Here is a 16,826-nt window from a genome sequence, read left to right as displayed (position 1 = left end):
GTTTCCACCTCACTTTCAGGATTTGTTCATTTCACCTGCGGTTTCCAACCATCCAGAGGGATCAGGCTGGTGGATGGAAGGAGGTGGGGGTCTTGGCCAGTGGGCAGCTCACCCTCCAGACACCCCAGACTCCGCCTCTTCTCTCCACCTCCATGGCTCCCACCTGGCCCACCCCGCCCCATCCCTCTCCCTCCCACCCCCCTATCTCCCACCCAAACTCCCGTCCATTCTCCACAGCCAGTGGTATCATCATTCACGTACTGGCCTCCCTGGGCACCGTGCTGTGCCAGACTCTGCCAAGGCCGTGGTGGGGGGCACAGTGAGGTTGGCCCTTGGTCCTTGGTCAGGGTGGGAGATGACTAGGGTGCAGTGTGACAGATGCAGGGCAGAGGCCTGTGCTAGGGCGCTGGGCACCTCGGGGGACAGACCCAGGTCAGCCCTGTGGGTCGGGGAGTGGGGTACCCCTGGGGGCCTCCTGAGGAGTTGGGGCACAGGATGAGCCTCAGCCCGGGATTCAGATAGTGCAGAGCTGGGGAGAGTGTGGTCCTGAGCCGTAGAGGCCCCAGGTACAGCAAGGCTGGTGTGGGGAGGGCTGAGTGGGGAGGTGGCCCTTGGAGATGCACGACATTTCTAGGAGGAATTTGGACCTAGAAATGGCTCTGAGAGACACTCCTAGGGGCCCTCTGGCTGCAGCAGGAAATGCGGGCTGGAGGGGAGGAGATGGACCCCCGAGCTGTTCCCTCTGTTTCTACAAGGAAGCAGCCATGCTCCCTGGAAGCACCCGTGAAGCACCTCCATTTCTCTGGGGAGGCTTGGAGGCCCTGCCTTCCCCAAGGGAGGTGAGGAATGCAGCAGGCCGGGCCCCTTTGGGAGCTGCATGAGGCTAGAATTTGCTTACAGAGAGGCTGTGCCCAGAAGGAGGCCGAAGCTTCAGGGAGTCTCCCTCCCCTGAGGTCCCATGTAGGGCAGGAAAGGGCACCTCACGGGGTTTGAACTTGAGATGACGCACTTGCACTGATGTTCGTTATGTCATTTAATCCGCATGCCATGCCCAGGAGGTAGCTATTCAATCCCGTTTTACTGCGGGAGACCCTGAGTCCCAAGAGGTCAGCTGGCTTTCCTAAGACCATGGGTTCAGGAGAAGCAGGGCAAGAATAAGACCCCAGGAGCGCCCTACTGGGTGCTCACATCTTTCCCAGCCTGCTATACATCTGCTCAGCCCGGCCTGGTCACGTGGCACCATGGAAGCTTGAAAGACTAGGACTTAGGGCCCGGCATTGACTCCCCCTCTAAAATTTCAGCATGCACCCTACGCCTGCCTCCAGCGTTTTCTATTGCTCTTCTCTTGAGCACTTTTCACTGTCTTGCATACAGTCATTTTTCTGAATTACCTTATTTACTGTGTCTCCCATCATTAGAATATTCGTTCCCTAAGGTATTTCTGCTGTTTTGTTCGCTCCTGTGTCCCCGGCAGCTAGAACAATGCAGGCAAGTAGCAGGCGTTCGTCAGACCTTTGTTGAAGGAATGAATGAGTTGCCTGGTTCCGGCCTCACCCTTGACAAACCTTGAATCAGCTTCTCATAAACGTTTTGGCGTCTGTCAGACTGTGGGCACAGCTGTCCTCCGGCTGGTTGGATCGCTCCATCATTCTCTTTGAAATCAGTTTGACAGGCATAAGTGTGTCGTCCCAAGACACAGCAGATATTTGGAATTGGGAGGGACTCTGCATTCCTAGTCCATCCTCTCACTCAAGGCAGTGAGCACTGAGGTCCACTGATGTACAAAGTGATGCAAGGCAAGAGGTGGTGCGGTCCAGGCTAGGACCCCTGAGATGTCGAGACCGGTGTGTCTTCCCTGGCCTGCCCACACTCCCCTGGGAATCTCCAATATGACTGCAAATGGAATTATTACTAATAGTGACCTTGTCATTTACAAGCAAGGGAGACATTTTGGAAAAAACATTAGTTAATTAAATTAATGTTATGAAGAAGCACAAGAAAGTATCTTCTCCCAACTCAGCTTTTTAAGATGGAGTTCATTTCGATGTGGATGCAAGTTGCTTTGCAGCCGTTCAAATTGACAGACGCAGAGATGACTTATGGAGGTGACGACTTACAGTTTATTCATGTGGCAGTTCCTACTTGTCACCAGGCTGGGTCCCGAAAGTCCCCATGGCAGTCGAAGCCTGTCTTGTCCCTTTTCTCTCCTGCCCTCCTGTATCTGCGGGAGAGCAGTCACTTTTAATCAGGACTTCGCCCACCCTCTCTCTGCCACCATCCAGACCAGTTAAGCGTTGGCGGGTGACGTTGCCACAAAGCATCACATCAGCAGATATGAATTTCACTTGAGATTTCCAGGGTAAGAATGGCCACCTTCCTTAAATTCATTTAATCTGCTCTGTACCCCAATCTTGTGGCTCTGGTAAGACAGGCAGTCTGTCTTTTTAAAGTTCCTCTCCTGTCTCTCCAGTTTACAGTAGGGTCCCCAGCACCTCCCACCCAAGGGTCCCTCTCAGCGCCATGCGGTGTCCCGCGCTGCACTGGTTTCTTTGCCGCTGTCTTCCAGCGGGCTTGGACTCTTCTCCCAGGATCTCAGGCCTGGTTGGTTTGCTGGCAATGATGTCATTAGGCAAGTAACACAGGAGCCCCCGAACCAATAAACACACAGTCTTCTTGGCTTGTTTCTTGGACAGTGGGAGGGAAAATGCCGACAGCGGCTGGAAAAACAGCAAATTACATCTTAATACATTATCGCCCAAGCAACAGCCATTCAATTAAGATTTATAAAAGTCCCCGGAATACGCTAATGAGGCTCAAATAAGACATTCTGAATTCAGATCTATTTATGTTCTCAATTTTAACCAAGATTTGCTTTTCTTTCTGCTTCTGCCTGGAAGAGAAGTAAAATCTTAATAAGACCACGATCCTAGATTTCAACTTCTGGCCAATTCCTGAATCTTAGACAAGGGATTCTACTCCAATGACTATGTAATTGGGTTAATGAAAATGAGTGAAGCCCACTGGGCTTGTGGGGAGGGGAGGGAAGAGGAGGTGGGGGTGGTCCTGGCACCTGGAGCTCCTGTGTCCTGGGGTGAAGGCCCCTCAGTGCCAGGCTGAATGCAGGCCTCAAGAGAGGCCAGAAGTCACGACTGCATGTGGAATTAGTGATCACTTATTCAATTGTCTTTTAAAAACTGGTGGCCCAAATGCATAAATTTAAAGCAGCACATTAATGGTGGTGGTGATGCGGAGGGGATTGGAACCACCAGCCAGAGACCCCTAACTCTATTATGCACCCAGCCTTTGAGCTGGCTGCATTCTGCTAACCTCATACATACCACCCTATTCCTCTGGGTACAGGAAGAGAACCCTGCAAAGGGGAGAAAGTCAGCAGAAATTGTCCCAAGGTGAACCCCACATCCTTTCTTTCGTTGGAAGGTGCTGGCGCCCCCTTGTGGCAGCAGGTCTCTTCTGCAGGCTGCTTCTCTTCAGAGAAAGTGTTTCACACACCCTGACTGTTCCGTGAAATTTTGTTTTTGTTTTTCATAGTAGAAGTCAGCTGGGAGGTCTACAGATCATATAGTAAGATATGCCTCCCATAGAATAAACCTATTGTTTTAAAAGCAAATGATTCTCCAATGTGTTTTGATTTGAGCCATGTCCTAGAAGAGGAGAATTTTTGGAAAGCAAGTTTGAGTTGGGGTGGGGACGCAGTGCATCCAGGAAGGAGGGCTGGGGTTCTTTCAATTTAACTTTTTCTTTCCCTGGCCATCTTGTATTTTCCTGGCCCAGGAGACAGGAAGCCCGTGGCCTCTGTTACCCTTACTATTCTAAGCTGCTTGGATTAGGGGGCTATTTTCACTGCCGGCTGCCCCATCTGCAAGGCAGCAAGGAGGTCCTTAGGCCAGATGGCAGCTAATCCTATAGGAACCAAGAGGTGCGGGATGGGTGCCCTCCAGCGGGGACCTTGGATGTTGGTTTCCTTGCCTGCAGCTGTGATTTGGGCTGCATCCTTTTTCCTTCTGCGCTGTATCCTCTCTTCACATCCAAGCTAATGTGGATGGCCATGGCCCTCACTGACACACAAACGTGGCCTTCTGCTTTGTGTTGGGCTGCGTGGGCAGATGCAAGGACACAGGAAGCAGGAGGGGGAGCGAGATGGGAGAAGAGCTGGGGTCCTCCCGTCTGGGGCTCCAGCATGGGTCCAGGAAGTTGGGTCCAGTCTCCAGCAAGGATCCTGCTAGTGAACAGTCTAGCCTGTCTGTGGCTGGGGATACCTTGGCAGGGAGGGTGGACAGCCTGGTCCAGCCCCTCTCGTGGCAGGTCAGTGGGTGCCTTGAGGGGTCCTCCAGCAGGGAGAGATCTGAGAAAGTTGCAGAGCAGAGCAGTGGCCCTGGCTACAGGCTGGGACACAGAAACAGGGAGGAGGCTGTGGTGGGGATTTAGACACTAAGCCAGGACCCCAAGACAAGGGAGAAGGATGGACAGTGCAGTTTGTTGTAAGAAAATAATCTGTGCCTGATTGAAACAGGAAAGGATGTCTGGAGAGGAGCCTGGATGCACCCAGTGTGGGATGGGCAAGCTGGGGGCCTAGGCTGGACAGTGGACAGAAGCAAGGAGCTACTCAGCAGGACCTCAGCTGAGGTCAGGCAGGGAACTGCCTCTAACGGGCACTGCTGCTGCCCCTGCTAAGTCGGGGCACGGCTGTGCTGCCCTGCACACTGGACATCTGGCCTCTGCTACTGCCCACCTTCCCTGAGTCACTTTGTCCAGAAAAAAAAAACCAACAACATCCTGCACAGGAGGCTCTGATTGGCCCAGGCAGGCCCTCGTGTCCATACCCCACTGCCAGGGAGCTGGAAAAGTGAGCTTCCAGGGGGTCCAGTTTTGTGGAGGGGGAATGGTTCTAGCTGACACGGGCCGCCTGCTAGATGAACTCACTTAATCCACACAGCCTCAAAGGTGATATTATCTCTCCCATTGCACAGATGAGGAAACTGAGGCATAGAGATGAGAAGTAAGTTGCCCAGAGTCACGCGGCTGGGAAGTGGCAGGGCTGGCCTTCTTACTCCGGCAGACTCAAGCCGGAACCTAATCACCTCTCTCTCTGCTTCTGAGTGAGTCTGTTTCCCACAGGTTCATATGGGGAGCAATTCTCTGATCATCCAAAGGCAGGTGGGGCAAATGCTGATGGCCTTGAAGGAGGACAGATGTCCACTGGGCTAGATGTGTGACCGCAGTGAATTACTGATCCTGTCTGAGGCTCTGAGGCGGAATTGACTGCGGTGGAGATGATAATTGTGGATGTCCCTCTGGTGTGATGCTCAGAAGCGAGAACTATATACATCACCCACCCCAAGAACCGCTCCGCCCCTTCCCCTCTTTAAGACCCGCTGGGATCTTTGCCATCTGCTGACCCCACCGTTCCTCTGGGGCACCTTACACAAGATAAGCTGTAATAGATGCCAGGGGTGCAAATCAAGGAAATCCAAATGATGTGAAAGGAAAACCATGAAAAAAAAAATTAACAACCGCCAATGATCACAAAGTTTTGGATAGTGATTCAGTTATATAATTTATTTTATCTCATTTATTGTATTCTTGGAATAATGACTGCTGCATTTGAAAATACTGATATATGCTAATCATAAGGATTTAAGAAAAAGAGAAAGCATAAAGAAGAAAGTTAAAATGCCACCCCAAATGTTACCACCTAGAAGAAACCATTGTTTGATTTAGGTTATCATCAGCTAGTTGTGTGTGTGAGTGTGTGTGTGTGTGATAGAGAAAGAGGGAGAAAGAGAGAGAGAGAGAGAAGAGAGGGAGGAGAGAGATTCCTGGAGTGTAAGCATGGAGGGTGGTCCCACATCTGCCTGGATATTAAAAGGTCTAATGAAGAAAAAGGTGATATCACAGTAAATGTGAAACTATTAAAATTCAATCATGCCCTGACTCTTGCTCGAATTTAGCAGGAGGAAAAGGTGCTGTAGTGAAATCTTGACTTCCATCAGGGCTCTCCTGCTTTCATAGGGTTGGTGTGAGGGCTTCTAGTGGAGAAACCCCTAGAGATTGGTGGTGGCCTGGATTCCCCAGATCTATGGGGTCTGGGGAGGGGCTGATGAAGTCAGGGCCGTGCCTGGTGCGGCGGGGCAGCGCCTGTGGCAGCTGCAGCCTGGACTCACCAGAGCGCAGGGCCAGACAGTACTCCATCCTCACCCGGGCAGTCCTGGGGCCTGGGGGTCCGGGAGTAGGGACTGGGTGCTCGGGTCACCCACTCCCCAGCCCTGCTCCCTACATGACTTTGGGCAGAGCCCCCTGGTCCCAGGGCACCAGCTGGGGCCTCTCCTTCCCCCCAGGTCACCACGGGGCTCCGGGCTCCCTCCCAGGACCAGCCCAGCTCTGGCGGCGGGGTTTGGGGCTCTGCCTGTTGCAAGCTTCTCACCCTGTTAGGAGTCAGCTTGGTCGTCAGAGCCAGCACAGTGATGGGCCGCACCTGGACGAGCAGGGCAGGTGCCCAGATTGCCACCCAGAGCCACTCGCCCCTCCAGCAGCAGCAAAGCCTGTCGGGGTGCTGCGTGGCACCGGGGCTCACTTTAGTGTCCCTGGCAGAAGCGGGATAACCAGGACGAGGGAGGAACATGTGAAGGAAAGTCAGACTTGCTGTGTCAGATTGGCTGGGGAGGCCTGGGGGGCAGGGAGGAGAGGCTTCTAAGTGAATCCTGACTTGTCTTCAGGGGTCTGAGGGCTGCCACCCGGAGGAAGATGTGGATTTGCAGCCCGATAGTCATGTGTGTTCTTTGTGCGCCCACCGCCGTGCCAGCTGCTGCGCCAGGTGGCATGCAGGAGGAGACGAGGATGAGGAGGATGGTTCCTGTCCCTCAGGGCTCTCAGCAGGGTGGGGACAGAAAGGACCCCAGGGCAGGGTGGGAGAGGTGCTCAAATTGGGAAGATGCAAGGGCAGGGAGGGCAGAAGGGAGCCAGTGTGGCGGGGCAGTGACCAGTGACCTCTGGGTCTGCACTGTCCCACATGGGAGCCGCCAACTGCAGGGGATCGCTGTGCGCTTGACATACGACGTGTGCTGATGGAGATGTCCGGTAAGTGCGGGCCACATAAACCAGATCTCAAAGACTTTGTGCAAACGCATCTCATTCACAATAATTTTGATAGTGAGCACACATTGAAAGGATACTACTGTGAATACAGTGGGTTAAACGCAGTATACTGTTAAAATCAATTTCACCTGCTCCTTTATACTTTTCTTAACTGTGGTGCTGAGAACATATAAAGTGACACACGTGCCTGGCATCTGTGCCTCACACTGTGATGCTGTCGGACAGAGATGCTCCCGCGGACTGCATGAGGACCCGGGGTTGGGGATTAAGAAGCCCCGGGGGAAATAGATCTGGACTTCACTCCCCTAAAATAACTGTTATGGAGGGGCTGAGCCTAGAAGGGGGTGAGCACCCTGTCCCTAGGTGTTCCAACAGAGAGGACACTGACAATGGGAAAGGGACCAGATGGGTGAGCTCCAAGGGTACCCCTAATTCTAGGCCTAGCCAGAGCTCATCACACCCCTTTTCCGCCCTTTGGGGACCTCAGTCAGGACCTCATGCCGGGGTGCCCCTTGGAAGTGGCCCAGAGGCCCCGCCCTTCCCGGGTGCTGCCCCAGGAGGCCCTTGTGGCGACCCCGCAGGCCTGCGCTCCGCCTCACCCTTAGCAGAGTGTGCTGGAGCATCTCCTTGGCTCTGCTGAGGGCTGCATCTGCAGGCTCAGCCACGTCGGGTACCACGCCCACCCCTTCCCAGGAGCTGCCGTCTGCAGACCCCACTGAGCGGGCCGTGGGGATGGTGATATAGAGGTCGGTGTCGTCCACGTGGTAGGTTTGCGGCGGCTGGCAGCCCCCGCTGGTCACCTCCCCGACGACCAGTGCCCGGCCCAGCATCTTCATGATGTAGGTAAATTCCTCTGCAGCGCCTGTTGTCAGACTGCTGGTCAGAATGATTATACTTTTCTTAGAGCCGTAGCGTTCACCTGCAAGATGGAAGTCTCTTTAAAAAAATAGGGAGTCAAGTCCCCACCCTGGGCACCTGCCTTCTTCATGCTGCCTAGACCCGCAGAGAGCAGGGCCAGGGACTCAGTTCTGAGTCCTTGTGTCTACATGCAAGTCACTCTACCTTTCTGAGCCTCAGTTTCTGCATCTGCAAAATGGGGATAAGCATGTGTGCCTAATTCCAAGCATATAGGTGCCTGAGAGCTTTTATTACCAAGTGATGGGAAAAGACTTGACTTAACAAAGAAAAGGGCATGTTTCTTCTTCATGAGTAATGAGAATGGCTAACCTGACTAAACTCTTTTCACTTTAAACCCTCAGAAGAACCAAAATTTGTGACTTCATGACAACAACCCTTTAGGATAGTGAGGTCCAATAGAAATGTAACATGAGTCAGAATGCAAGCCATAGACGTCATTTTAGGTTTTCTGGGAACCACATCAAACAACTAAAAAGACTTCGATGAGATTCATTTAAAATAATGTTTTATTGACTCAATGTATCGGATATATGATCCTCTTAAAAATGCAATTAAATATTGAGATATTGTACATCCTTTTCTTTCATAAAAAGTCTTCAAAATCTGGTGTGCATGTGACACTTTATGCCTCTGCATTCACACGAGCCACATTTCAATGCTCAGTGGCCATCTGTGGCATGCGGCTCCCATATTGGACACTGCAATTCCAGGACCTCATGGTCTGCAGATCTGTGTTTCACCTCCTATCTCAAAAATCTATTTGAATTGAGAATTCAGCTGGTCCTGATTTTTATTTTCATTGTACAATATTATTGAATGGGTGTTCTGGAATGAACCCCTGAATGTTTGTGTGATGAGGAAGTGTGCAAATGAAAATTGCAGGGTGCTTTTTGGATCAGGTGCCCACCCCTGTTGGTTTCCCAGGTCTGCTTGTCAGATGGAAGCAGAGGTTCCTTGGTTTTGCAAGCCAGGCAAGGGAGACGGAGTGAGGCTCTCCACTCAAGACGTGGTTGGGAGAGCCGTGACTCTGTAAAGCACAGGACCTGCACTGCCCCCTGCGGCCATTGCCTTGGACCCAGGGCGGGTAACAGAAGCCCCATCAGAGTTATGGACTTTCTTTAGGCAGGTGTGCTGAGGAGATGCTGAGAGCTCAGGTATGATGGCAAACCACTGGGAACCCCATAGGGCTTGGTGATGGGCAGGGGGTCCTTCTGGTTCTGCATTCGTCTTGCAGGCTGACAGTTGTAGTGGCGAGAATGGGGAGTGCTTTGGTTTTGGACAAACAAGATTCAAGTTTTGGTGCTGTCACTTAGCTGTGTGACCTTAGACAGGATACTCAACCTAGTTGAGACTCAGTTTTCTCCTCTAGAAAATGGGCAGCCATGGTACACGTTTTGCAGGGATTAATGACCATGGGTGCAAAGTACATGACATAGGACAGGGCTTTATAGTCTGGCTACTATTACTTTTACCCGAATCCAGACTGTCTTTCCTTGATTTCCCAGCAATTCTAGAGTGATAATAGGAAGGGGAGGCTTCTGCACATACCTTCAAGCCCTGCGTGGGTCCAGAGCTCGCTGACAGAGTCATTGGGCCGGTTGTAGATTTTGTCCAGCAGGATAGGAGGGCCTTCGTCAAAGAAGTAGGAGCACAGGACGGAGATGGAGGAGGTGGGGCCACCAATGTTGAACCTGACGGAAGGGAAATGTCCATTGAGGAGGCCCTCGGTGGGCCCCTGGGAGCCCGAATCCTTGCCCTGTGGAGGGTTCTAATTCCAGGCAGCCTCAGTCGAGGGCCCCTTCCTCCTCCTCCAGAATCCTTTGGTCGGCATTTTTCGGAGTCCAAGTCTCTTGAGAACAAGAGACTTTGAGGTCAAATTCATTTAGAAAATACTGCATAACATACCCACCCCGTCTGATCACACATTAAGACATTATGTGATACATATTGTGTATATCACATTAAGGGCTCTGACAAGTCCTGCAGCCAGGAACTTGTTGATAAATTTCTCCTGCTTACTGACCATGGACGGACTGCTCCCCTGCATCCATGCTGCTTGTGAGTGGAGCACATTTTGGGAAGGCTGTCTTCTCCAGTTGCAGTCTCCATAATTTCACAAAACCCACTACGTGTCTTGGTTGAGGTATCCTAACGTGGCATTTAGTGGGGTGGGATGCTCAGAGTTGTGGAACCACACTGCTGGTGAGGGAGCCTGTGATCATCCCAGGCCATTTGGATTTGTCCCACTGTGTGACCTTGCTGGGACCCTGTCTCCTTTTTGTGAAACCAGGAATCCTGGGCTGCCAGTTGATGGTCTAGGGTGGCCTGACTGGGTTCAGGGCTCATGACTTCAGCGTTCAAACCTCCAAACCTCGGCTTGGAAGGGTCTTTGAGCAAAGCACACCTGTGGGCTGGGTCTCCTCTTTGAAAAATGTGGACAACACAGTTAAGCAGAAAGGGACTTAGCACAAGGGTGATTCAGATGTTCAACAGAGCATTTGAAGAATAAAGTTATCGTAGGTACCACAGGAGTCCCCAAGCTCAGGTTCTGGGCTCGCAGAAACCCAAGCCCTGGGAGATGGTTTATCTTCCAGGGAGGAGAGCCCACCTCTGGGATCCAGCGCCACCTAGTGACGACTCAGAATCACAGGAGTGTTGCAAGCCAGGGACGAGAGCTCCCTCTCAGTCAATCCAGCAGCTGTGGATGGGGCCAGAGTCCACACCCCAGGGGAGCAGGCTGACCCCCTCCCAGTGCCCATGGAGGGTGCCCAGGACAAGTCCTCTGATGGCCCTGGGAGTGACGAGGGGCCTGACCACTGCCTGAGAGCATTCTTCTACGTTTTGCCCCCTACCCCCAGTCTTCCAGCTCCGTGAAGGGCACTCACCCTATATGAGGCACACCTTCACAGAAGCAGAAGGGAGGTCACTAGCTGAAAGCACCCCCCACCATAATCATTTCGTGGTGCAAAGAATTCTTTCTGCAGCAATGGTGGCTAAATTGCAAATTCCCTCTGGGACCCTGGCTGTATGATTCCCGTGACCAGCGTTGTCCTGGGCGGGCTTTGTGTGATATGAGTCACAGCCACAAGAGGGCGCCAGCTGTCCCAGACATGACTAATTACCAGCGTTACCTGGATGATGCTTGTCAAATACATAGGTCACTGGACCTTGCCCCGGGCGCTTTGGATTCAGGAGGGCTGGGAAGGACCCTGGAATCAATGTATTTAAAGTCACCCTTCCCCTGTCTCCTCACTGACTCCTATGACCAAGCAAGTTTGGGGACTACCTGATTAGCCCAGTGAGTCTCAGCCTGGAGTACTCCTTGAGGTCATCTGAGCTTACAGAAAACTACCAATACTGGTGGCGTACCTGGCCAATTAAGCCTAGAACCCCAAGCTAGCTGGCCAGAGCCCTGAGAGCCAGGCAGCTGCTCCACTCGGGTCCTGCCTTGCATCCCAGGGTCCTATCTTCCCTACCTATGGGAACTAAGACCCACAGCTTTGCCTGTCTTCCAGCCACTGCCCCGGCCTGGCCAGGACCTGCTGAGCCCTGGCCCACTGACCTCATGTCGATAATCAGGGAGTCCGTGTGCACAATCTTCTTCCAGACGTGCTCCACCAGCAGCTCGGAGACCTGGGTGAGCAGCTCACTGTCCGCAAACATGTCAAACCTCAAGTAGCCGATGTTGCCCTCCAGCACGTTAGTGTGGAAGGAAAACTTGATCAGGTCTTCGAAGACTTCAGGGGAAGGGATCTGAAAGATTGGGAGGCTGGCTCAGCGTCAGGAGAGGAGAGATTTGAAAGCTCGGGTTTGAAAGTGGGTCCCACAGAGGAAGTTCCTGCACACCCCGAGAAATATTGAGGGCGTGGGAAGGTAGCTAACATTTCCGAAGGAGGTTGTAGGAGCCAGGACCTTCCCTGATGGTATCTGGGAGGCTACACGGGTGGTGGGCCTGGGATGTGAACCCACGTGCAGTCAGCAGCCTCCTTACGGAGAAGGGGTACCTACGCCTCGCCCTGGTGTCAGAGCTGAAAGGCTCAGGCATGGTCTCAGCTCTGACTCCCCTGAGCTCACCAGACACTTCTTGATGTCTCTGAGTGCATCATCCTCTCCCTCCCCGGGGCAGGGAGGGAAGACATTAACTACTGGGGGCCTGAATCTTTATCAGGGACCAGGTCCAGTTCCTGTAGAGGAGACACTCTGATCCCCATCTTGAAAAAACCGAAGCACAGAGTGATTAAGTAACTTGCCCAAGGTCACACAGCCCAGTAAGTGGTAGAGCCAGAGTATGAATTCACATGTGACTGCAAACTCCAGCAGGAACAGCCCTGCTGACTAGGACAGCTGGCCTCCAGGCCTGGCACTGACCTCAGTCACAGACACTTTGGCTCCAGACCATTCTCTTCAGCCCCCTCCAGGCCTCAGTTCCCCTTTTGGTAAAATGGGATGACGGTTCTGCAGAGATGCTTTTGATGCCCTCAGCCCTCCTCTGACTTCAGTCACAGGGTTGACAGGGCCCTGCCTCCAGCACACCCCTGTCTTTGTACTCTACTTCAAGACCAAGCTGCCCCAGAGTCCGAGAGAGTTCGTGTCCCTAGGGGGACCTTCAGCGAATGGAGGACGGGGGCTGCAGGGTCCCATCTGCAGAGGGACGGCTCTGGGAAGCATTCCTCACACTTGTCAGGGTCCTGCTGGAATCTTCAGCAGCAACAGCCTCAATAATGCCCCCACCTGCGGGCTTTCCCTCCCTCCTTATCTTGCTCCCCCCACTCCCTCACTCCCGCTCCAGACTGCCTGCACCCAACCGCTGTCTCGGGTCTTGCCTTCAAGTGAACCAGGACGATGCTGCCCTGCCTACTTGTGACTGCCGAGAAATCGCAGATGATGCACACCGTGTTATAAAGCTGCTTTTAGAGGAGCCCTTCGCTGGTGGGAGTGCTCGGTGAACCCTGTGCTGTAGTCTGGCCCCTGGTCTGGAGACCTTTTACCTCATCTGCATCAAAACTCCTCAACCTTAATTACCTTTTCAGTGTTCCCCCAACCTGCATCGCTGGCTTCAGATATTTTGAAAACAGCCTTGTTCAGAATTTCCCATCCGACTGGCCCTTGTATCCGGGTGCACACCCACCAGTACGATTCCAGCAGGAGACAGGACTTGGCATTAGGGGGACGGGAGGAGAGGCAGCTGGTGATGACCAAGGCAGACTCACCACCGGGGTTCTCCCGGCTTTGCACTGGCACTTCAGGGCCCGTGCCAGGGCTCCATGCTCTAGCTCTGAGGTGACCCTGAGGCAAAGAAATCTGCCTGCCTCCCTCTCTCCATCCCCTCAACTCATCCACCCAAACTACAAACCCCCGAGGCAGGCAGGGGATGCAGATGGACACAAACCTCACATTTCCAGAGGGGGACATCACAGGGACCTCGTGTGGCTTAGTGACATCTTTCCCTAACACCAACAATGAAGTCCTGCAGACCCTTTGCCTTCCTCCCAGACAAGAGTGAAGCTCCTTCTTTACCAGCAGTTTTCCCGTGGGTACCAAAGTTCTACAGAGGTGCTCAGGGACCGCATGGGTACAGAGAATGGATGACAGGGTGAGAGAGAGGAAAAGATGGGAGTGGTAAAAACTTAAACCCGAAAACAAGTCTAGGAGCTGTTTCCTTGCACCCTGTGCAGAGCTCCGGATGTGCGGACAATTGGTTGACTCCCTTCCGGGACCGTGCTGGACCAAGTCTCCCTTTAACTCACCTGCATGGGCACAATCCCAGGAATGCGGTCCTTGGCATCCTCGGGGATGTGGGCAATCTTCAGGTGTGGGTCCCCAGACAGCATCTGCAGGTCAGCCTGAAGCATCTCGGCCAGGGAGGCTTCTGAGGTCACCCTGGCGTAGCGGGCCTGTAGACCACTCAGTTTGGCAGCCATCCTCGCCCCCAGCTCCGGGGAGGCGTAGTTATCTGCTACGAGCTTCCCAGCTGTCTGCAGCACAGTGGGTACCTTGGCACGCAGGGCCACTATATCCCGGGCTGTGGAGAGGGCCGCGCTCATGGGCACGGTGATGTCCGGCTCCACCCCAGCCAGGTCCCAGGCCTCGCCTGTGCTGGCACTCAGGGCCATCTGTGTGGGCATGGAGGCGTATAAGGGGCTGCTGCCCACCTGATAGATGCCCACAGAGAGCGCCCCTCCGGCTGTGGGCTCCCCGATGACGGTGGCCCGCTGCAGGTCCTGCATGGTGTGAGCGAAAGCTTCAGCCGCCGACCCGCTGGTGTGGCTCATCAGGATGTAGAGGTCCTTGTGGGAGCCGTAGCGCTGGCCCGCCACCTGGGGCAGGGTCCACACCTCCGTGACTCTCGACGTGGCCCTGTCGAAGATGGAGTAGAGGTGCCGGCGAGGTTCCGCCTCAAAGAAGTAAGAGCAGAGCAGCGGCACGGCCGTGGAGTAGCTGCCGGGGTTGTAGCGCAGGTCGATGACCAGCGCCGCCGTGTCTACCAGCTTCTGCCACACGAGCTGCACCAACTGCGGCCCGACGGCCTTCACCGTCTCCATCTCGGCCATGGCATCGAAACGCAGGTAGCCCAGCCGGCCGGGCAGCACCTCCGTCTTGAACAGGGCCTCGATGAGATAGGAGAGCTCCTCTGGGGAGGGGACGGCGGGAGGTGGCGGGGGCACCTCCTCAACCAGCATCTCGCCGGGGCTGTGGAACACCAGCAGACGGTGGTCCCCAGACATCTCCTGCAGGTCGGCCGTGAGCTGGGAGGCCAGCGACTCCAGGTCCACTGCTGTGCGGTAGGCCCCTTGGGCCAGCTTGGCTCGCAGCAGGGCGCCCGTCTGCCCCACGACCTCTGGCCGGGCGTAGTGGGCCTCCAGCAGGCGCCCCGTGCCTTCCACCAGCTCCCCCAGGCTTCGGTGGAACTCCAGCACCTCCTGGGCTTTGTCCAGAGCTTCCTCGGCCAGCACGATGGCGTCGGGGACCACGCCGCCCCCCAGCCAGCACTCACCATGGTTGTCGATGAAGGTGAGCACGGGCACTGTGAGTGCCAGGCCCCCCTCGGGCGTCTCCAGCAGGGACACCGTTTGCGTGTGCAGCAGGCTGCCCGCGGTGATCTCACCCACCAGCGTGGCCCAGCCCAGTGACTGCATAAGGAAGGCCAGCTCCTCGGCCGCGGTGGCAGTGCGGTGGCTGGTGAGCAGGTATACCCCGCGCTGGTTGCCGTAACGCTGGCCCGGCAGCTCCGTTTGGCTGAAGTGCTCCTGGGTGACGTTGGTGCGGCGGTCGTAGGTGGTGAAGAGGCGCATGGGGCTGGCATCGGGGCCCTGGAAGTAGGAGAGGAGCATGGGCATGGCAGTGGACGGCCCCCCGGGGTTCTGCCGCAGGTCCATGATGAGATGCTCCGTGTCCTGCAAGGGCTCCCATACCTGGTGCAGGATGTACGGGCCCAGTGCCCCCAGCACGGAGGCATCGGCAAAACTGTCAAAGCGCAGGTAGCCCACGTTGCCGGGCAACACCGACACCTGGAACACAGAGTCCACCAGGGCCCTCCGGGCATCCTCATCCTCAGGCAATGCTGGGACCACCTCTGGCGGTTCTTCAACATCATCCCCGGGCCCGGAAGAGATTTCTTTAGACCTGACCACCTGCACCAAGAGCCTGGGGTCCTCAGACACAGACTGTAGGCCGGCGTTGAGCTTAGTGACCAGATCCTCCTCGGAGACCACTGAGGACAGGTCCATGCCGGCCAGGTGCTGCAGCAGGGCGGGGACGCGGTCCACCAGCGTGTAGTAGTCCTGCAGGGCGTCCTGCAGGCGCCGGATGACTCCTGGCAGGGCCTGGCGCAGCTTGAGGATGGCCAGGGCTTTCTCCAGGGCCTGCTCAGCTGGTGTCCCCACACAAGGCAGCACCCCGCTGCCCTCCCACGTCTGGCTGCCCTCGCCCAGGGGCCCCAGGGACCTGGACACAGGCACGGTGAAGAAGAAGTCGGACTGGCCGATCCTCAGCTTCTGGAGGTCCAGGGCACCCCCCACAGTCCGCTCCCCCACCACGATGGCCCTGCGAATCTGTTTGAGGATGTAAGCGATGTCCTCAGCCACGCCCCCAGTGCGGCCACTGGTGAGGACCACCACATCCTTATCAGCACTGTACCTCTCTCCCAGGACGTCAGGCAGGGTCCAGATCTCAGTGGTCGTATTGGAGGGGCGGTCGTAGATGGTGTCCACATGCAGGACCGTGTTCCCTGGGTGCAGGTAGGAGATGACATAGGAGATGCCAGAAACTTGACCTCCAGTACAGTGCCTGAGATCCAGCACCAAGGCAGAGGTGTCCATGAGCTTCTTCCAGACGTTGGCCACCAGGAAGCTTCTCAGCTTGCTCAGTACCTCCTGACCTGGGATGTCGTCCACCCGCAGGTAGCCCACGTTGCCTTCCAGAACCTCATGGCGGATGCCATTCTGTAGCCCCGCAATGAGTTCCTCTTGTGTGAGACTGTCGAGGGCCGGGGCTTGCCGGGGAGCCTCGAGGGTGCTGGGCTCATAGGAGATGACCAGGCGTGGGTCATTCAGGGAGCTCTGCACCCCAGTTGTCAGCACGTGGGCCAGAGTGTGAGGGTCTGAGATGGACAACATCTCACGACTCTGGATGGCCTGCTCGATGGCTTCCTCCATCCCCATCAGGTTCTCTGGGAAGCAGTAGTTATCCAAGAGGACTTTGGCCATGTCCAGCACCAGGCTCGGCTGGAACAGGTGTGAGGGGCCTGCCAGGCCACAGAGCAGCACGGGCAGGACCAGGGCCCACCTTCTCGACAT

At 55.0% G+C, this 16,826-nt stretch overlaps 1 protein-coding gene across 1 annotated transcript; it reads right to left on the bottom strand.

The window, feature by feature from the left end:
* Positions 1-7,553: 7,553 nt before the first annotated feature.
* RBP3 (retinol binding protein 3) lies at positions 7,554-16,826 on the bottom strand. Its single transcript, XM_006216104.3, has 4 exons — positions 13,779-16,826; positions 11,594-11,784; positions 9,580-9,722; positions 7,554-8,032 (listed from the first exon to the last, which is right to left on the bottom strand). Exons 1-4 carry the CDS (start codon positions 16,824-16,826, stop codon positions 7,554-7,556), a joined length of 3,861 nt encoding a protein of 1,286 aa, XP_006216166.1.

Source organism: Vicugna pacos, chromosome 11 (genome assembly GCF_048564905.1).
Source record: "Vicugna pacos chromosome 11, VicPac4, whole genome shotgun sequence".
Taxonomy (NCBI): domain Eukaryota; kingdom Metazoa; phylum Chordata; class Mammalia; order Artiodactyla; family Camelidae; genus Vicugna; species Vicugna pacos.
Note: the sequence above shows the minus strand (reverse complement) of the source record. Positions and strands in the feature narration are given on the sequence as shown.

Coding starts and splice junctions, on each gene's coding strand:
- RBP3 (XM_006216104.3), bottom strand. CDS start 16,826: ATGTCGAGAAGGTGGGCCCTGGTCCTGCCCGTGCTGCTCTGTGGCCTG. Junction 11,785..13,778: donor CTGGGATTGTGCCCATGCAG/GTGAGTTAAAGG, acceptor CCAATCTTTCAG/ATCCCTTCCCCTGAAGTCTT. Junction 8,033..9,579: donor GACCCACGCAGGGCTTGAAG/GTATGTGCAGAA, acceptor TCCATCTTGCAG/GTGAACGCTACGGCTCTAAG.